General features: G+C 41.7%; 3 protein-coding genes across 8 annotated transcripts; 2 read left to right on the top strand and 1 right to left on the bottom strand.

Moving 5' to 3' along the window:
• Nucleotides 1-1,158: 1,158 nt before the first annotated feature.
• Nucleotides 1,159-8,040, bottom strand: yipf5 (Yip1 domain family, member 5). Its single transcript, XM_060056415.1, has 6 exons — nt 7,901-8,040; nt 6,876-6,993; nt 6,464-6,636; nt 6,126-6,271; nt 3,657-3,838; nt 1,159-2,436 (listed from the first exon to the last, which is right to left on the bottom strand). Exons 2-6 carry the CDS (start codon nt 6,983-6,985, stop codon nt 2,274-2,276), a joined length of 774 nt encoding a protein of 257 aa, XP_059912398.1. The 5' UTR covers nt 6,986-6,993; nt 7,901-8,040; the 3' UTR covers nt 1,159-2,273.
• A 717-nt stretch (nt 8,041-8,757) lies between these two features.
• styxl1 (serine/threonine/tyrosine interacting-like 1) lies at nt 8,758-11,964 on the top strand. 5 transcript variants are annotated; one of them, XM_060056410.1, is made up of 8 exons: nt 8,770-9,728; nt 9,940-10,001; nt 10,077-10,176; nt 10,384-10,418; nt 10,623-10,765; nt 10,851-10,948; nt 11,539-11,651; nt 11,778-11,964. In XM_060056410.1, exons 1-8 carry the CDS (start codon nt 9,608-9,610, stop codon nt 11,907-11,909), a joined length of 804 nt encoding a protein of 267 aa, XP_059912393.1. In that variant the 5' UTR covers nt 8,770-9,607; the 3' UTR covers nt 11,910-11,964. The 5 variants fall into 5 exon arrangements, with proteins under 5 accessions (XP_059912397.1, XP_059912393.1, XP_059912392.1 ...); XM_060056409.1 differs by having other exon boundaries at nt 8,778-9,728; nt 10,384-10,517; XM_060056414.1 differs by lacking the exon at nt 10,851-10,948 and having other exon boundaries at nt 8,758-9,728; nt 10,384-10,517.
• Nucleotides 11,965-12,230: 266 nt separating this feature from the next.
• On the top strand, nt 12,231-20,349 carry LOC132461340 (ion channel TACAN-like). 2 transcript variants are annotated; one of them, XM_060056407.1, is made up of 12 exons: nt 12,231-12,402; nt 12,946-13,064; nt 13,788-13,919; nt 14,046-14,105; nt 14,220-14,315; nt 14,406-14,495; nt 14,589-14,654; nt 17,291-17,352; nt 17,466-17,561; nt 17,879-17,943; nt 18,298-18,366; nt 19,274-20,349. In XM_060056407.1, exons 1-12 carry the CDS (start codon nt 12,328-12,330, stop codon nt 19,379-19,381), a joined length of 1,038 nt encoding a protein of 345 aa, XP_059912390.1. In that variant the 5' UTR covers nt 12,231-12,327; the 3' UTR covers nt 19,382-20,349. The 2 variants fall into 2 exon arrangements, with proteins under 2 accessions (XP_059912390.1, XP_059912391.1); XM_060056408.1 differs by having other exon boundaries at nt 12,235-12,402; nt 17,469-17,561.
• The last annotated feature ends 842 nt before the right edge of the window (nt 20,350-21,191 follow it).

The following is a 21,191-nucleotide window of genomic DNA, read 5'->3' as shown; positions in this document are numbered from 1 at the left end:
TATTTTCTAATCGTTTTGATTGCACACCAACATTCTTTGAGATGGGCCAGTATTGAGTGAAACGCTGCAGCCTTAATCGGCATAACAACTTTGGGGCAATAGCACCCGCCAATCTAAGTCCTGTGAGAAGGCTTGTTTTGGCCCCTGAGAGCATCAAAACATATTCCATTATGGAAAGGCTCCCTGGGCATTGATTCCATTGCTTCTTGACGGCTCACAGTACAAAACCAATATTTAGTAATGCAAATTGATGCATGTTCAGAGTATGTCACAGTACAGCTTAATTTTTTTTTACAAATAAATAAATATTTAATATAGGCTATAATAGGCCTACACGTTTTGTCATTTTTAACAACAATAAATCCAGGCTGTTTGGCAAATGCTGGAGAGACAGAGAGCAGAGCCTTTCCATGGTGACGTACTGTGAATGAACTGACTAGGCTTCAGCCAATGGAAGCTGGGAAATAGCCATGACGGGTGCCATAGATAATGGCTTTGATGCCTGACATAAACGCACATATTTCCATTTCAACCTATCCAAGATTGTTCCTCGTGATAGAAATTAACTATACTGAAACCGAATATCCTGATAGTCCAGGGAAACACTCCCTTGATTTAGAGTTCTGGTTTAAACCTAAATACGATCCTGCTACTTGAAACAAGGACCGGGTTTCGCTGGCATTTCCTCTGAAAACATGTTTGTTTATGACAGTCACACCACAATATGTACCATGACGAAGGTACATACAGAAACCTGTAAAACAGCTGCAGGAGTAAATATAAAAGAGTTGCTCCTGCACCTTTCTGACAAAATGTATGATTCGATTTATGAGTGTATATGTAAAGAGTCATTTTTGGCAGGCACTCTAGAAGTTCACAATCATGCAGGCTCTGGGCCAACCAATTAGTGAGTCGTGGGGAGGCCTTGTTTAGCGATGGAGCCAATAAAAAAAAGTTGTAGCCAGGCTTGGCTAAGGTCTTAACCTGGAGTGATGGAGAAAGTGTAATTTAAAAGTACAGATTAGCATTTCCTGTACCCATGGTGCCTTCAAACCACAAGGAGAGGTATTTTAAACCTAGCAATGCTAGATCCACACTTGACATATTCACTTAAAGTGTAGATCTTTAAAGAAAGAAAGTAAACTCCTGCGAACATAGTTTACAGTACATTTTCATACAAAGTTTAATGATCTTAAATGGGTAAGCCGAACCACAAAATGAAAGCAATGTGTTGATTAAGTCCATGGTTTTTGATATTATGTGACCCCAACATGGCCGTTTTTCTCTTTCCCACTGACTAAAATGGGAAAACTATCTCCCAGTGAAAGAAATAGGCCAAAAAACGAATCATGTCTGACGCCTTGTTTATAACACTACAACTTTGAGCTATCATGAAGCACGGTCTGCATCTAGCGTTTATAACAGTAGGCAGGCGACGTCACGCGAGTTCTCAATACACTTCCTTAAAAGGAGAACTGTGTAAACTGAACATCAGTGACCCGAGTTGTATAACACCATTGCCTCTTCCAACCGTACAAAACAACCTAGTTTATATTTTGTTCATAAATCATATACATGCCTTTTGTCGTTACCTTCTACTTCAAGCAAATCTTAGGAAAAGAAAATGGAAATAGAATCTCTCTTCAGTCAGGGCGGGGTGGGTGGCAGGGCAATGTCCCATCTGCGCCCGTGGGTAGAGGTGTGTGTGCATGTGTGTGTGAGGATAGACAGGGAGGCTGGGTTGTGGGTTATGTCCCCCAGAGGTGATGGTCTCCTCTTGGCTTGGGAGTATGGAGGCAGGTACTCCTCTGTAACCTAGAGTTCGTCTGTTCCGTAAACCGCATACACACACCCTCACGTATATCCACTCCACAGGGCAGTAGGCTGGTCAGGGGAGACACGTGGACACCTTGCTCTCCATTCAAACCCCACTGTCCTCTTCTTTGGGCTCCCTGATTAGGTCAGCAGATGGGGGGCGGGGTAGTAGTGCGCGTGTGTGCGTGTGTGTGTGTGTGTGTGTGTGTGTGTGTGTGTGTGTGTGTGTGTGTGTGTGTGTGCGCGCTTGCACCAGTCTATGAGTGCACTGGAATGCTGTGCCTGCACGTCAGGGGATAGAGAGGGAGAGAGAGATAGATGTATACAGACATATACATTAAAAAAAGCTAGCTCCTCCCCCTTGTAGCCAACATCCCTGGAATGCATTTTTTTTTTCCAGTGCGACGAGACGGGGGCTGTGAATGGACAACGGACAGCGGTAGTTCCGGGGCATATTCTTAAAAGACGGAGATGAGGGCGAACACGCCGTAGAGCAGAGCACAGGGGTAGGCCACCAGCAGCTGCTGCCCGTCCATGGCCAGCGCCGAGATGAAGATCTTGGAGGCGGACTGGGAGCACCAGCCGATGATGGCGGCCGATATTATAATCCCCATCAGGCCCCTGGGGAGGCAGAAAGGGACTTCGGTAAACAAGCAGTTTAAAGGGGTGATACCATGCTTTTCCCTTTACTTTAGTCTGCTGACGCAGGCGCAAAGCGTTCGACCAATCACAGCAGAGTGGGCCACTCGGGAGGGGGCCTTAAACATGATACGAATCAGAACGTTATGGAAAGATGCTGAAATTGGTTTTGCAAAAATGAACAGTGTGAGAATAACAAGGGGTATTTTTAACATACGGGCATCTTACCCTATTCTAGTAGTACCCCCCTAATTATTATTTTTGACCGTAGAAAAGCATGATATGGGATCTTTAACGCCAAAGCTACATCAGAAGTGCTTGTGTAGGGTTTTCTTTGGGTGCTAAACCTAGTGTTGATGTGTAGCGGACGCACACAGCTACACCCTACAGCATTTAAACTTTCAGACATCAATATAATAATTGTGGTAATTGTGTTATTATCCAACCAGCAGGGACAGGAATGCACACACAATGGCCATGTAACCTCCTCACATTTGAGTGTCTGCCGCCACCTAATGGTTAGAAATCCACCCAGCAGGGTCAAATACTGTATGACTCAACAGTTTGCTCCATTACTGGGGACGAAGAGCTAAAGTCACCGCTCCAAAGGGAAAAAAACATCTACTGGTGAATAGAATGACCAGATTCTGGCAGCCAATCAGATTTCACAGCAGATGTGTTCAGGCCTTAAGTCGCTATAGCCACATACTCATAGCGTTGAGTAAAACATAGTTGGTTACCTTTTGGTAATGTTAGGGTTGGGACATTACTTTTTGAAACAGCGTTTATACTGTATTAAACACTAGATGCAGACTTTGCGCTTCATGCTTGATCAAAGCGGTAGTAATAATAATAATTAGAAAAAGTAAGGCGATCTAAAAAGATTTACCTGCTCCTCGATGTGGCACTCGACACATGAACGAAGGAAACTTGAATGGAAGTTAAATAACCAAAGAGGAATATGAAAAGGACCATGATAAAGACCTAAATCCAGCACTTTTTTTACATTCATTTTGTGTTCATCGTCAGAAATATATCGTGATGCGTCGTTATCAGATTGTCTTTACATCGATTTTTGCAGAATCTCTGTATCGCTATATTATCGGTATCGTGGGCCATGTATCACGTATCGCATCATGAGGTACCCTGTGATTCCCTCCCCTAATCAACGTCCTGCGTTGTTTATGGTGCTGAATACTCACTGCAGAGAGAACAGGACGCCAAAGCTGGAGAGGAGGATCATGGGAAGGAGGCAATAGCCGAGGACGCTGGCCACGCAGCCGAACGACACGCCGGTCATGCTCATGAGGTTGAGGAGGCAGTACATTGCCATGCAGCCGATGGCGCTGATGCCGTACACGTAGCCAAACTGGATCTTACCCGTCTGGGAGAGTCGGAGCAAATAGGGAAAGGTGTGTTACGTGTGGAAAAATGGATATCGTATGAGATGAATGTGTAGGACTGCTTTACAACAAATGATACAATGAATACTAATAGTTAGAGCAAGGATGTGTGGTTATATATATATATATATATATATATATATATATGCTACACGTGAACCTCCTAAGGTGGAGCAATTTGATTGGTTTGCTATCTCAGGATTTTGGGCAATATCCCATGATTGAGATCACTATATATCACCCCAAAAGAAGTGAAAAAAAAGTGTAGATATATATATATATAAGAAGTGAAAAAAAAGTATATATATATATACACACTTTTTTTTCACTTCTTTTGGGGTGATATTTGCGACTTAAAATATTTTATTGTGCAGCAGCTTTTTGCAAATATGCAATAATTGGAGTGAAAATTACTGAAATGATTGCAATTTAAGACTTTTTTTTTTTTTTTTATCAAGTCATATGCAACTTGTCCAGTAAAAATCAAACAATAATTAAAATGATTAAAAAAATAAAAAGCAATGATGCAGGGAAAAGACGTAGACATATTTGCGAGCTTGCACTTTTTTCCCAGGGACTGGTAAAATTTGTGTTGCGCATGTTGATAATTACAGAGCAAATCACAGGCGAAACTTAAGTGGGGGGTAGGTGCGTACTATCCGTTAGAGCTCCTTTCCTTAAATAGTCCAAACTAAACTCTGTAGTGCTCCGTTTTTACATGCTGCTACATCTTTTATTTAAAGGCATTCAATGCATTTACATTGGCTCAACAAAGGAACTAAAATTATGTAAATAGGAGCGTGAATTGCTTACTATGAACTGCAAGATAATCAGCGCACAATGATAACATAAGAAATGTCCCCTTAATACAGAAAGAAACAAATGCAAACATCAACTATACTATATTAAAACGTTTAGTTTAGTCCTATAAACGCTAATGAATTGTTATGTGTGTAGGTCTATATATTTTTAAGAAACTCATAATAAAACTAGAGTCTCAGCTTTCATATGACATATCGTTTGTGTAGTTAGCATGAAGTGAAGAAAATAGTTTTTAAGCTCATTAGCATTTAGCTTATACCTGAAGCTACACACCTGGATAAGTAGGAAGAAGCTAGCCTCTAGCCATAGACTCGTTCTAAAACAACAGTCTCCATCGGGACCCATTGTAAAATAAACAGAGCTGGCCACACACAAACGCCCGCAGCTCAACAATCACATTTCCAATCCATGAATAATTTTAGCGCCAGTGAAACAAGAAACACTGCAACAGTTTAAGCTTTACATTGTGCTTCAAGGTTCTGCAACGTCCGAAATAGTTAGCTTTAGTATGAGCCACCTTGGGCTAGGACGGGTGACGTGGTCACGCTCTAGCAGGCTCAATGGGACTCAATGAGACCAAATGGAAATATAGCAAGCAGGTTTAAAACTTAAAAACTGTTAAATCTTAACAAGTTTAAATGATATCGAAAATCTGTTTAGATATATTTGAAGATCAAAGTTTGTATCGACTAGGGGTGTGAACGGGTACAAAAAAATGTAAACGGTTACACGACCCCTTTCCTTTCGTGTACACGGTTAACAATTTTTTTAATTAAATAATGAGGTTTTGTTTTTTTTAAGTGGACCGCAGTCGCGCTCACTCGGTTTAATTTAGTTCAATAGGGATTATTTGTTTATCAACATGGCCGATGCGCGCGCAGATTGATCGCAAAAATAAAATTTGTTTCACCGGTTGCCATGGTTATCTCCGTGGGGTTCATTTGCAGCTGCGGTGTTAATCAGGATGTTGTCAACTTACTGTTTCACTAAACGGTAATCAGAAAACGTGGTTATATGCTATTAACCCTATAGTGTCTGTGGTATAAAGGCTGGGACGAATTTCAAATTATAAATATGTACACTTTATGTTGAAAGTATAGACGTCGCGATTCCAATTTAAACAATGGCGTTTTTTTTTTTTAAGGTTTTCGTTTACTGATTTTTCCTAACCGGTTTTGATTTCCTAACCGGTTACACGTGTACACGTGTACCCGTGCACACCCTTAGTATCGACCCATTCAAAGATATGTTGCTCAGTATTGGTATCGGTAATGAAAATTGGTGCTCTACTACAACAATAAGAGTCTCAAGGCTTGACTTGGACCCATGACCAAAGCCTTGAGACTTGACTTGGACTTGCAAATGATGACTTGTTAGCATCTGTTCCGCGTGCAACATAAATGGAGCTCCATTGGAAGTACAAATAAGGAGTTTGTTAAGATTTACCAGGAGGAGGGTGGCACCGAAGGCCAAGCAAAACACCATGGGGCCCGCCAGGTCGGTCTCGTTCATGATGCTGCCGTCCGCCACCTTCATGGGGTGGAGAACAGTCAGGGTCTTCTGCCAGATGTGGTCGAAGTTGATCCCCAACTCTGGGACAAGGAAACACAGCCGGACTCAGGTGGGAATCATCACAGCCTAAATCGCTTTTTACACATTTTCAGTACTCTCCCTTTTTGAACAAGCAAATCTATTATCATTGATTCCTTCCATTTGATTTAAACTAGAAACGAATACAAGGTTAACTAAAGTGTGCCCAGAGAAAAGGGTGTGCGCCCCTATACCTTCCAGTAGGGGCGGTTCGTCATCGAAGCTGCTGCCGTACATGGACTGTGCTGCCGTGGGCGTGAAGGCCGGTGTGGGCTGGAAGATCTGCCCAGAGTACGGCTGCTGGGGCTGCATCATCCCTGGGGCAGCGTAGCCCATGTTCTGGGAGTAGTCGTACTGGACATAGGGACTGTGGAGAGGACACACATAAATACAAAACAAACACACTACAGGAGGCAACAAAAACATACATTTCCTTGGCAAATGCCCTCTGTGTATTCATTATGCATTATAATCTGAAACAGAAAAGATCAACCAGATATTTCAATTTCCAGACGCTATAATAGATTATATGTGTAATGTATATATATATATATATATATATTATATATGTGGAACAAGAGAAAGGAGGACACGGAAGAAGCATACGTTTTGGCCTGGCCCTCGCCTTCGTTGTAAGCATAGGAGCCCTGGTTCTGGTCGTCCACACTGTAGCTGGACTGGTAGAAGTCTGCGTTTAAATTGTCAAACCCTGCCATGTCTCCCTCTGCAATTCAGGAAGCAATCCTTTGTTCATTATCAGGGCAAGTACCTAAGTTGGTATAGGACTGAACAGACACTGGAATGACAGCAATTATTTAATAAAACCATTAAGAGAAGGCTTAATTGTTGCAAGTCAGCCCAGGGAGCATTATGCATTCTCACATGAACTCCTGCAATTTGTCTTACCATGTTCCTGTTACTCAATTCTTATCATTTTAATTTATTACAATTGGCCAAAGTCCATTTATTTGGATGATATATACCTTTCGACTAAGTAAACAGAGAAGTTACACAACCACCAATGTGTGATACAGTACGGTAGTGCCGAGGAAGTTAGTGATGACGTCCTAAACATTGAGGCATAACGCAAAACCTGTGCTGGTACCTTCTTGCATGGTAATGATCATGAATATATGTACACGATCCGCATTGAGGTACACACTCCAGTAACAACAACCACATGAGAAGGGCGAGAATGTTAGACATATTGCAGAAGATATTGGCTAAACAATATAAGGTCAAATATAATGTGCATTAACCAGTGATTTATTATGGTTAATCATATGGGTGACACTTTGGTAACACTTAACTTCTGTCTACAAGCAGCAGCACTTTCAACAAATAAATGTGAATAAAAGCAACTGACAACTTACAGTGATTTCAGACCGCTTTAGCATTGAACAAAGGAATACTTTTGTCTAAATGTATTTACCTCCTCCATCTCTAGGAAGCTAACGCTACCTCCAATGCTAACACCAGTGTGCTTATTCCTTACTCCATACCGGGGGCCAACAGCTCAGTGACACACTCGCTCATATTCCTTGTGATGACTATACCACATTTATATAGTCAAGCCACTCAATTATATTTTTATTGTACAAAGTATTGATAAATTAGGAGTAGAGGGTTACCTGTATCGTTTGACAAATCTCCTCAGGTTCCCAACAACTTGGTAGCTACGTGTCAGGGTAGTTCTGCTTCTACGTAAGGGGGCCGGTCAGGGACAAACAGGGAAACGTTACAATAATAAACGGTGCCTCCTGTGATTGAAAGAGGTACTTCAGTTCATACTGATGGGTATCACAATACAAATTATACTTTTACCTATGTCATGGTACATCTTGCGGTGTCATAAACATACATGTTTTCAGGGAAAATGCCCACTAGACCCGGCCCCTGTTTCAAGTAGCAGGATAATATTTAAGTTTAAACCAGAACTAAATCAGTGTTTCCCTGGACTGTGCCAATCAAATCCACCAAATAAATGGAATACTTCACCCATCCTCTCCATGTGTAATAATTTCTAAACTTGAAGTACGCATCGCTCTGCTGTATCTGCTTTGTGTATTACAATTGAAAGGTGCAAAGGAGGGTCATTGAAATCTGTATAATCTATACATTTGCGACCATAAAGGGGGGCATGGCTGTCACCAAGGGTCTGACTTTTCTTTGGACTCACACCTATCCACACTTGGGGAAGACACACACACACACACACACACACACACACACACACACACACACACACACACACACACACACACACACACACACACACACACACACACACACACACACACACTCGATAATATGGTTGATAATTTTATAGCATGACTTGCTATAATAAATAGCCATATTACTGTTTGTTGGATTAAAGTTCATGCAGTATTATTAGGCAGCTTCCCTTCCCAGTGAGTCATCCTGACCCAGAGGAAAGGTGGAAGGGACATTCCTCAGGTTTATGGGGTAGCATGAGAATTTAAGAATATGAATTAGAGAGCAGAGGAGATGACCGGAGAGAAGAGATAAAGAGAGTAGAATAGAACATAGGAGAAGGGGGGACAGAGGAGAGGAGAAGAGCTGACTGCAGAGGAGAATATAGGACCAGACCAAAGGATGACGGAAGGCTTGTCTGACGGATGGGGGAGTTGTATTAGCCGACGGAGCCACGATCTGATTGGCTGACGGATCCGTTGCAGCCTGAAAAGTTAAAATGTTCTCAACTTCTGAACGCAAGAGACGGAGCTGACGGAATGGACGGACCCACAATGCATTTCGAGTTCGCCCCATGCAAAGTCAATGAGATCCGTCGACGGACGGAGGTAGTTTTTTAATTTGTATTATTTTTGTAGCTCTAAATACAGCCCCTTGGTAAATTGAATTACAAACTTTACATTAAGAAGTATTTCGGCTCAATCTAAAAGGTTTAATTACTGCTATCTCCTGGATGCGCTCCACGTTTTTGGTGGAGAACCAGCGCCTTGAATACGTACAACTACAGCGTTTCTACACCTCGATGCGTTTTCGCAATGACTCCGTCTTAACGGAGATATTCCTGAAACGCATCAAAGGAAAACGGAGGGGAAAATATCGTTTTCGCCCATGTGGACTGGGCCAAATAATTGACACCACTACCTCTCTCCAATTGAAAGGTGTCAATCAGCATTGTGGTCCCTGCAGCTGCTGTTGCTATGCAGCGGTCTGCAAACAGACGCACCAGACCGGACGGCGCTGCTGAGTAGGCTGCACTATCATTACAACTGTAGTCTTACGAGTCGTACCAGCACAGTAAGGTTGAAATATTGTCGGTGTAAGTCACCTAGATATAGCTGTATGCCATGGCCTACACCCGCAATATGGGTGGTGTACTGATCTGTGAACCGAGTGTGTTGTACAACATGCTCAATCAATACACCAATGTCTCCAAGTTGGCAGAAATAAATTACCTCTACTTAATTGGTGAGTATCTGCTGGATGTTAAAGGATGGTATTGTAGCTAATCCAGGTGTCCATGTAAAACAAGAGAAGGACGAGAAGTCAAGTGTGTGTGTGTGTGTGTGTGTGTGTGTGTGTGTGTGTGTGTGTGTGTGTGTGTGTGTGTGTGTGTGTGTGTGTGTGTGTGTGTGTGTGTGTGTGTGTGTGTGTGTGTGTGTGTGTGTGTCTTCACCAGATTCCCGATGTAAATTGGATTATAACACTGGCCATATCATAACAGCTAAAAATGCACAGCGGGTAAGCAAATGTCAGTTTGACTTTTAAATGAGGAACAATTAGTCTTTAACCTTTGTGCATTCATCACATTTTCAGGATAGCAAGGGCATGTTTGTGGTTCCAGAGAATGTGGAAGTTGAGAGCATGAGGCATATAGTGGTGTACGACTCTGACACGAGTTCTCTGAAAGACTTGGGTAAGAGCAGCCTTATCTCTAAGCAAAACGCATACAATGAATAGACAAAATGATTAATTAAACATTTGCGAGAGGGAGGCAAATGTGATAATAACCAATAGGCCTGCACCACGGAGGGCGTTGAAGTCCTGCAGGACCTAGCCTACTCTTCGATGGGTCTGCAGCGTGACGCATGATGCTGGTCTCATGATAACATGTATTCTACAGGTGAAGCCGTAAGATGTGCGGAGGTTCTCGCTAAAGTGAGCCTCTATCCCGTCTTCGTCGTGAGAGGAGGCTACCAGAAGTTCTCTGCACTCTACCCGTTTTTCAGAAGCTTTAAAATCATGTACACTATAATGGTCGGGTCCAGTGTGACTGTCAAAGCACCAGAATTAACACTTTTGATGAGCATTAACACTATCGATTAATAGAAATGTACAAGTGGATTTTTGTTTTTATTTTAGGAGCTGGACAATTTCGAGCCCTACCCAGTGGAGATTGTAGTGGGCCTACTGTACATGGCCGATCACAACCAGGCCAGGAGTCCCAGAATGTGTGAGGACCTGAAGATCAGCGCCATGCTCAATGTTTCAAGTACTGCGCTTAAGTAAGGGATCGTTGAACAATTGTCTTAAACATAGAATATGCGATTTATGAGTTTATTCATTCCAAAAAAATCTTTATTTTATTAGTTGCAAGACTACGAACCACCCAATTCTTGATGTGTGCCTGGCGGACTCTGTCACGGCAGATCTGTTCTCTAGTTTGAAGAGGATCTGTGTTTTTATTGGTAAGACAACAATTCCTCATGGGTTATCGTTCAAGTTTGTTATTGACTGTTTTTAATGTGATGTATGGATGCTAGTTGTGATTTAAGCAAGTCAATTGACAATGCAAAGAGACAGTCCACTCTAGATGAATGAACAGCCGAGCAGACGGAAGGCCAAACTCAGTGTGTGATTCTCTCACTCGTTAACCACTTCCCTCTGTTGCCCTCAGGAGGGCGCTGTCCTCTATAGAAGGGCTCTTCAAACCAAACACAAATCAACACAATAAACACGACAAAACTTCAAATACAGAAAACATGACGTGGAAGTGTATAGGTGTAAAGCATAACCAAATTCGTAATCATAATTAATTGCATTTATATATTGTTTTTCAATGCACTCAAAGCCCCTAAACTTCCTCTTACAGAATAAGGAGTTTATTCTCCAAGAAGAAACTTTGACCTAAACTTGGTCAATGTTTGGCCTCAGGACCTAATTGTATACCTTCGTTTGATCTAATGAACATCTATTTATTAATTCCATCATCAGAATGTGTAAGGAGGACTGATGAGCACATGTCTTATTGTTATCCCTCACTTGTCTTTATGTGCAGGTTCTCACGTGAAAAAAGGCTCTCCTGTTATGGTAACTTCCACCCATGGCATCAGCCGCTGTAGTGCTGCTACCATCGCTTTCCTCATGCACCATTTCAAATACCCGTTGGAGGTGAGTGGTCGCCTTTTTTTGTGTTATGAGGACTTGCCTTCCAGCACTGTAACGTTTTAGTATATGACTAAATTATCTTTTTGTTATTTTATTCATTCAACTAATTTTCCGTTTGAATTCCTGCAGGATGCATGGAAATATCTGAAAAAGTGCAAGTCTAACATGAGGCCAAACAGGGGCTTTGTGCAACAGCTGTCCGACTGGGAGCTTCACACAACGGGACAAAGATCAACGGATATCTCGGAACCTAATTTCTGATGAAATAATTGATTTTGCGAAATAAAAGTCGGTTTATTTCGGACAAATCTGGAAATAGTGTTTCTGAGTTAATTTAAATGGATTGTTTGTTATTGATAAATAAAATAAAGTGGAATAAAGTGTATTAATTTATTTAACATGTAACGGCAAAAGTTTTGACAAAATTACCTTCTAAAAATACCACCAACAGCCCATGAGGAGAGTGCCTGGTAACCACGTGGCTATTTAAAGAGGCTGTTCCAGCGTTCCCATTGGCTGAGACTCAATGAGAACACCCAGAGATCATCTTATTGGTTCGCTGAGGTGCTCTGCAGCCGGACTGGATGCATTACGTACTACGTGGCCGCTCAACAGGACGCAACTGTTGCACACCGGAGGACGAGGTTGCCATTACGACCCGTCAGACCAGATTACAACAATGAGTAGCCCGAGTAGTCTCAGTGAGTGCTTACAGGAATGGGAGGTCATGGAGAAGGACTATCAACAGGTCCAGGTAAAGGATTTTAAAAAGATTTATTTAACATGTATTATATAGGCTAACCAAACAATGAACGGGTGTAACGCCCTCCGGATAAGTAATGTTCCGCTAAGGAGTGACAGGCGTGATGTGTTGAACAATCAGCTTTAGTTCACTGCCTTCCTTATCCGGTCTGCTGAGCAGTGTATTCACCTTAATGAAAAATCAACGCGTCCAGGTTATAACTATTTTATTAACGATGAAAACTCATCTAAGATGATCGACCATATGTGGACAACAATATCTCTATACTTTTCACGACAGCCCACTGTTAACAGAGAAGTCACAAGCTCCGGATTCAATGTTTAGTTTGTGTTTTGGTTTCATGTTTACATTCAGATTAAAGAGAATCGGTTTACAGTCTAGGCCAAAAGCGTTTCCATTCTCATTATTTCAATCCATCTCATGTGTTATTTTAGAATCGAATGTATACAAACTGCACTAGATTGCCACACATGTGTCACCGTTAGAATACAATTACATTATGTTTGCCTACAGAAATAATATTATTTTCTCCAGGAAACTCATCGTCTTTATAAACATAAACTAGAAGAGGTCACCAAACTGCAAGACAGCTGCAGCAGTGCCATCACACGTCAAAGGAAGAAGTTAAAGGAGCTGGCTGTTTCAATAAAAGAGTAGGTATTTCCATAAGATAAGTATCCCGCGATGCCTTTCCAGAGTTTGCATCTAGTAACACAGTTACTTACTCAGTGCGCTCACTGGCTGTCTTGAGTGTTCTCCATCACGAGGACAGCCCAATCACAGTTTAGATTACTAACCTAGAATCCGGGTAAGTAATCTAAGCTAAACTTTGGTTAGTCATCTAACAACCCAGGGTATTCCTCCTTCATTTGCTTCATAGTTTTTGGTCCGATCATGCCTCTGAAAGCGGGGGTCTCTAGGGGTGTAATTAGCTAGCACTTAATCAAACTTGGCCAGCACTAGTAAATAGCAAAAAGGTTACCGTCAGGGTTTCAAATCAATCTATTTGTGCATATCAGTTTATCCTGGGTAGAATATCTCCCTCAAAAAACAGGAAAAAGCTGCAGCCCTCTGTTGTCTGTCAACGGCCTCCAGGCATCTCCTATAGCAGAAGAGCTTCTGCCATAAAGAGGAGGACTGATAGAGCCCAGATCAGAGTCTACCTCACGATTCTTTATATGTATATCATACATATATATATATTTATTGCACTAATTGTACACAATTTTGCACAAATTTTACGTAACCCACTACTAAAGTGCTACTTAACCATTGCTTAGCTAATGTAAGAATGCAACTATATGGTAATAAACGCTAGAGGACTTCTCTTTTAAATGAAACACCAATCTATCTTGTCCCAATGTGCTTCTGTTCAGATGTAGAACCAAACACCCGGCCCAAGACCTGAGTTCAGAGGAGAGGAACGTCATCAGAGACATCCAGGACAGTATTAGAGGAAGGCCGGACATCTTCCTAGAGATGGAAGCTTTCCTGCCCAAGAAGAATGGGTTTGACCATTTTACAATGATTCAGCAACACATGAATTAACTTCTCTTTCTTGATGTAACGGTGAAGTTTAAGACTGAACCTGCTGAGGTACTACTACCCTGTGTGTTCCTCCGGTTCCTCTTCAGGCTGTACCTCTCTCTGGTTCTGGGGAACATCAACGTCACGCTGCTCAACAAGCACTCTAAGTAAGCCCCCCCGTGTCCTTCGGGTCGTCCCAGTGATCCCGCACTATGTGGGGAGAAGGAGAAGAACGAACTCCCGGTGCTTCCAATCCAATCATCCATTTTCTTCTTCTACAGATTTGCGTACAAGGATGAATACGAGAAGTTTAAATTGGTCCTCACGGTCATCCTCTTCCTGTTCTCCTTCACCTGCCGCTTCCTACTGAGCTACAGGTGAAGCCACGGCGATGTCGGGGTTCCTTTTGACACATTGACATAGAAAAATAGAATTGATCTGTACGCTCGCCTGCTCATTTCCTTCAGAGCCCTGGATGCGCTCTTCAACTTCCTACTGGTGTGGTACTACTGCACGCTGACCATCAGAGAGAGCATCCTGATCAGCAACGGCTCCAGGTGGGGAAGGGCTTCCGTCTCTGTCTGGGAGTAACAGATACAGTGTTGACCGAGGACTGTGCACCAAACATTGTGTCCTCGCTGTGTCCACAGGATCAAGGGCTGGTGGGTGTTCCATCACTATGTGTCCACCTTCCTCTCAGGGGTCATGCTGACGTGGTGAGTCGCATGATTTTGTTTTGACTTCAGTGCAGGCAGCGGTGCCTGCAATCAATGGGGCTATGGGAGAGGCATGAACGATTAGGACAGAAATGGTGATCAGGTAGTTACAGTATCGGTAGATACCTATTTTAATCCTAGGGATGCTGTGTTATTATAACTATATATATATATCGCAATTATATTTGTTTCCTATTTTGCATTCATTCAATTGCAACAATTAGCTAATTGCAGAGGCAATTAAGAACTGCAGCCATGCTTTAAGATTTCTATAATTACATGCTCACCTCTTAACTGAACTCAATCTTGATATGGCAATCAAGGACGTTATGTTAACTCCTCAGGACGATGGATTTATGTATGTCGTTATAATCTACCGCCCACCCAGTGGTTCTGTGGTCTCTTTGACAATAAATTGGACATTCTTTTAACTTCATTGCCTATGGACAATTGTCCTTTTTCAATTCTAGGGGATCTTAATATGCAAATGGGAAACTCTCATTCAGCCCAGAGCTGAGCTTTACTCAGCTCTTTTAACCTAACATGCATTCACACCCTGCCACTTATAAAGTATCTCCACTCCATCTATCAGATCATTTGTTTATTCATTTTACTGTGCAGTTGTTGGAATGTCCTGCTATACCTCCCCTCGCAGTGTCCTACCGAAATCTAAAAAACCTCTCCACTGAACAGTGTTCTACAATGGTATCATCTTCCCTTCCCTCCGTTGACTAATTGATATCACTTCAGACATGTGTAGCCACTAACACCCTATGCTTCACACCGTCATCATGTATAGATAGTGCTTGCTAACTCTCGAGCAGACCATCCAGCTCCAAACACCGTCATCCCTGGGTCACAAACACTATCCGCGAAACTCGTAGGGCACTCAGGGCGGCTGAGAGGAGATTGTACACGTCAGGAACAATCTCACAGACTATCATGAGCTACTAGTTAAATTGTCATCTAAAGTTATATTAGAAAACAGGAAACTTCTATCAGACAACAGTTGACAATGCCAGGGACAGGGGTCAACCTTTTACTACTTTAAGTCCCTTCTCCAAACGCCACCGCAACCACCTACTACCACATCATTGAGACTTTGCACATTTTTACACCTAAAACATTCCAACATCAGTTATCAATTCACTCAGAAGACAATAATGCATTCACATTTGAACTTAACTAGTTCAAATGATAAAGTCTTACTGGAGACTTTTTCTCCTCTCAGTGAGGAGGAAATTTGTCAACCTAACCTTAGACCCCATCCCATCCTGTCTATTACAACCACAATTCTGCCCAAGGTCACACATATTAATAACTCATCACTCAGGACAGGTTAAGGGCAACTTTCATTTAAACAAGCTAGGGTCACTCCTTTGCTCAAGAAAAACACACTTAAACCAACTGAAGTGAATAATTATAGACCAGTTTCACTTCTTCCATTTTGTCAAAGATTCTTGAGAGAGAAGTGTCTAAGCAAATTAATGATTACCTATCTCAGAACAAGCTGTTAGCTCCCAAGCAATCTTGCTTCATACATGGTAATTCCAGGGAACTGCGGTCCTATCTGTGACCGAGTCTCTGAAATTGGCCAAAGCCTCAGCTCAGTCCTCTGTGTTAATCTTATTGGTTTTATCGGCAACATTTGAAACAGTGCATGGTGGCACTCTTCTGTTAACCGTATCCGCATTAGGAATTTCCGGACTTGGAATCAAATGGCTCGACTCCTATCTGGAGGGGTAGACTTTTAGTGTCTCTTTGCGCGGGCAGATATAAAAAAACTCCCAACTTGACTCCTCATACAAACTATGGTCCTCCTGTCTAAGCTAGACTATTGCAACTTCACATTAGTTGGTCTCCACTTATGTACTGTCAAACCACTTCAGATGATCAAAAACGCAGCAGCCCGTCTCATCTTCTCACAACCAAAGAGGGCACATGTAACTCCTCTGCTAGCATCACGGCACAGGCTCCCCATTGCAGCCAGAATCAAGTCTCCTCTCATTTCTTTGACCTCAATGGTGGAACAAGATGCCAAGCGGCATCCGCTCGGCCACTAGCTCGCACTCAAATAACTTTTGAAGACGCATCTCTTCTCCCAGTTCCTCCCTGTTTTAGAGACTTAACTGATCCAGCCACATCTAATGTCTCGGGACCCTTTATATTTTTCCTCTTTTTCATCCTCTTTTATGTATTTATTTACTGTATTCTTTACTTGCTTGCAATTATCTGTAAGACCACATACAATGTCAGCTATGGACTATCTTACGTTTAGTAAATGTTTAATTTGATTATGATGGTTGGTTGATGGGGGTTTGTATGTAATTATGCTTGTTATTAATGTAATTAATGTAGTTTTCATTGCTTGTTGTCAAATATGTTGTATGTCGCCTTGGACAATGGCGTCCGCCAAATTAAATTAAAGTAAAGTAATATCAATTTTTTTTTATTGTTAATTAGTTAATTGTAAGAACTGATGCCCAACCATATTTTAAAATATCTAGAGCTTTACAGTTAGCTCTTCAACGCATTGAAGTGGCAGCTACCAAAACCATTCACTTTATACAACCAACAGATCTGTGCAAAACGGATTAAATCAAGCAGAAGTAATCAATGGTTGGTTTCCTTTGCAGGCCTGAAGGTGCCCTATACCAGATGTTCAGGAGCCAATTCTTAACATACTGTCTGTACCAAAGTAAGAGACCTCTGGCAGTGCATTCGGACCAACAGTATGTGTGCATCCAGGAGAGCTGCGGCCTTGATTCAGTTATTTGATCATTTTTTGTTTTCTTTCTTTTCGATGCAAAGTAGGTTTTGTCCAGTTCCTCCAGTACTACTACCAGAGTGGCTGTCTGTACAGGCTCCGCGCGCTGGGGGAACGGCACAACATGGACCTCACAGTCGGTGGGTACACTCTTCACGCTGTTATGTGTCATTGAAGTTGCATTGTTGGGGCATCATTTACTAAATATGTATACATATGTTGATATATTAACTAATGAGCATAGACACACTATGTCTAAGGGTGTGTCATAACGGACCGATGGAATGGTAGCACATCAAGCAAAACGGTTTTAGTAAATTAAGTTAAAATTCTTAATGTCCATGATGGTGTAGACCTGTGGGGAATTATAGCAAAGGGAGCTCTTTGGCATAGCAATCATCCATAATTGACAAACTGTAACTTCACATGGTGTTGTGATGTGTGTCCTCTCCTGTAGAGGGCTTCCAGTCGTGGATGTGGCGAGGGCTGACCTTTCTCCTTCCCTTCCTCTTCTTCGGTCATGTGAGTGTCTCCACCAAAAGCGCCTAGTTTCACGTATGCATTTGGAAACTGATAAATACTTTTATGATCTCACTTTTCCTTCATGTGCAGCAATGCAGTGTTTACCATCTACTTATTACTACTACTACTACTACTACTACTAATTGAATGTATTATTATTATTATTATTATTATTACTTTGCAGCTAAGTTGAGTAATGAAGCATGGGCCTGTACAAACAGGCGGTGTCCCCTTGACCATAAGTTACAAAATCGATCAGAATGTAGTGACTCTGAATACAAAACTCTCCGCAACAATTGAATATCACGTTTACATTTGGTCGTATTTTTGATTGGCTGCTTCCTGTTTCCACAGTTCTGGCAGCTCTATAACAGCGTAATACTCTTCAAAATGGCCCAGCTACCAGAATGCAAAGAGTGGCAGGTCCGTGCACTTCTCAATTCCTTTTCACACCAAGTCTTGAGCATCCCTGAATGGAAGCAAACTGTACACACCAGAATATAGACATTTAATGTGCTCCCTTTCTCATATATATATATATATATATATATATATATATATATGTATAATCTTCATATAATATACATAAATGTGTCTTTTGTACTGTATTTTATTCTGTATTTTTTACTATTGATTGTCATTATTCTAGAAGCAAGCTTTGTTGTATGAATCTACTGCACAATGACTATTCTATTCTAGATAGATGGATAGATACTATCAAAGACAGGCTACATTTAGAAATATGGGTCAGAATGAGTCAACATGAGAGGAAACCGCAGAGTGAGTTGGAGGGTGCTTTGGCAAAGCTGCCCGTAAGAGGGGCACTCCACAAATGGAGAAGTGCTGGGGAAACAGAGATGTAGCGATGGCCATGGGTTGTTACGGCGACATGGTAAACAACATTCAGCCTTAAATAAAGAGGTAGTAGTGGTACAGTAAGTCAAGTGTAACACAGAGTACTTAGTCCGTCAACCACTGTGGCTCAGTCCCTCCAACTCATCACAGTGTTTTAAGCAACTACTAATTATAATGAGGAAGCTCAATATATTATGAAGCAGCCCCCTTTTTCTATTAAATTAGGTTCTCTTGTTAGAATACAAAGAGGCTCCTTAGCCTAAAACATGGCCCCCGCCTGCTGGGTCGCAATAAAACACACATCTGGGGGATCATATTAACAAACATCTGGATTGTCATTGTAAAATGTAAAATTGATCAGGAGAAAAGGGCATGCAACCTACAATATTAGGCGACCAGCGTTTCACATGGTCACATGGTGGTGGCATGGGACGGCACTCGGATCAGGACCAAACGGCCTTACCTCTGTCTTTAGGTGGCGATGTGTGGCTGCTCCTACCTCACACTGTTCCTCGGGAACTTCTGCACCACCCTGGGCGTCGTTTACCAGAAGTACATCACAGACAAGCCCAAGAGTCTATAGGTCCACCAACGCAGGGCAATGTTAAAGAGCGGAGTCTTTGTTACACAGGTGTTTTTATTTTAAAGGAGCTTTGACTGTTGAGCTCTGACTGTTTACTGTGTTTTTCAATTGTTTACTTTGCACGTATTTCATTATTTTATGTCCTGGCAATATCATTTGTCAATCTATCCCAAAGCAAGTGAATGTACAATGATAGCAGCATGTCACACAGTAACAATGCAACCCCACTCTGTTAGCCTTCTGCTATTGGCAGTATATGGCTGGTGACCTGTAATTCACATGGTTGGTCTGGGTTGGCAGCAGCAATCACATTTACCAAGAAGCATCTATTTATTATTTAGCATAATTCATAGAAAAAAAGTAATGCAGAGTGGTAATCGGTGTTTTTTCAACATTCACAGTCATGATTGTATGGCAGGGGACTGCGTTTGTTTTTTAGTTTTGTGGCTGGTGTGTGTCCCCTACTCAGGCCCTCCAGGCCAGACCTGATCAGTCGATCCAGGCCAGACCTGATCAGTCGATCCAGGCCAGACCTGATCAGTCGATCCAGGCCAGACCTGATCAGTCGATCCGGAACATATCCAAGTCAAAAGCTGTGCCAGTCACTGTTCTAACCAAGTCTCTGATTATAACATGTTGATCAATAACCCCGCAATACTAGGTTTCTAGTGTATGTACCTTTTGTACTTTTTTTAAATGGTACCTCTTGTAGAGCAACATTGGGTATAGTCTACTTGGAACAAGGTTGCCTTTCTAGAACACTGTGAATGTCATCCTTTAAATAGGCTGTATATGTCGAGCTAGTGCCAAATGAAAAGGAATTGCTTGAATACCACTGTATGTTGCATTCAAAGACATGTGTAATCCTGCGCACTTATAAAGTACAAATACTAAGCATTCATCCATTCCTGCTTTTTCCTCCATGTTGCTCAATCAGGGGTTTGAAGAATTAAACCGATTTACATTTATTTTGCTGCCAGTGTCTTCTTGCTTTTATTTTTTCTGGGCCAGGGTTTGATTTTAAATGCGTTGAAGACGAAAGAGAAGACAATATTCAGTGGTAAACTATATCCAGGCTGTACTAGTGGTTGAACGCAGCCTGGACCTGACCCCATTCCTTCAGCTTGCCAAGGGCATAAACAGCTCATGACAGGTATGGTGGCCTTCGGTGTCAATTCAACAGGTTACAGCACATACCTGTGGATTGCAATTCTAGTCATGGTGTAACCTAATATTTAGTACATGGTGTACCTACTACAATGTCTGGCCTACACTAATGCCGAAGATTGATCATCGTTCAGGCAGCGATGCCTCTTGAATCATTTTGGTGGACATTTTTAATGTGTGGTCCATGCAATCATTATGACCATGTTTTCTTGTGAAATAATATTAGTGTCCTACATTTAAAATGCTAAACAACCAAAATGGTTCAGCATTGTGTCCAAAATATGCTGTCATATTAAATATTGAATGAAAAAAACTAGATTAGATGAAATCATTATTGGTTGAGAGACTAATGGCTTGGGTTGATTCATTTTAAAAACAAACTGCATTATATTTTATTTATAATCTTCAAAATAATCCGTTTCGGACGGGTGGTCTTAAAAACTGCCATGACCGCTTTTCACCACATAGCGGTGCCATTGAGCCATCATCGATGCCTTCACCAAAAGGACAAGCTGGCGTTCAAATAGACAGAGCCAAGTCGTATAACAATCAATATTACACCAAGTTTCACGGAAAATGTATGTCTCTCTAAACATCAAAACAAATATATCGTTTAAAGACCCTTTTAATGACGCATTCAATT

Source organism: Gadus macrocephalus, chromosome 7, assembly GCF_031168955.1.
Source record: "Gadus macrocephalus chromosome 7, ASM3116895v1".
Taxonomy (NCBI): domain Eukaryota; kingdom Metazoa; phylum Chordata; class Actinopteri; order Gadiformes; family Gadidae; genus Gadus; species Gadus macrocephalus.
The sequence above is the reverse complement of the archived record's forward strand: the minus strand, read 5'-3'. Positions and strand labels throughout refer to the sequence as shown.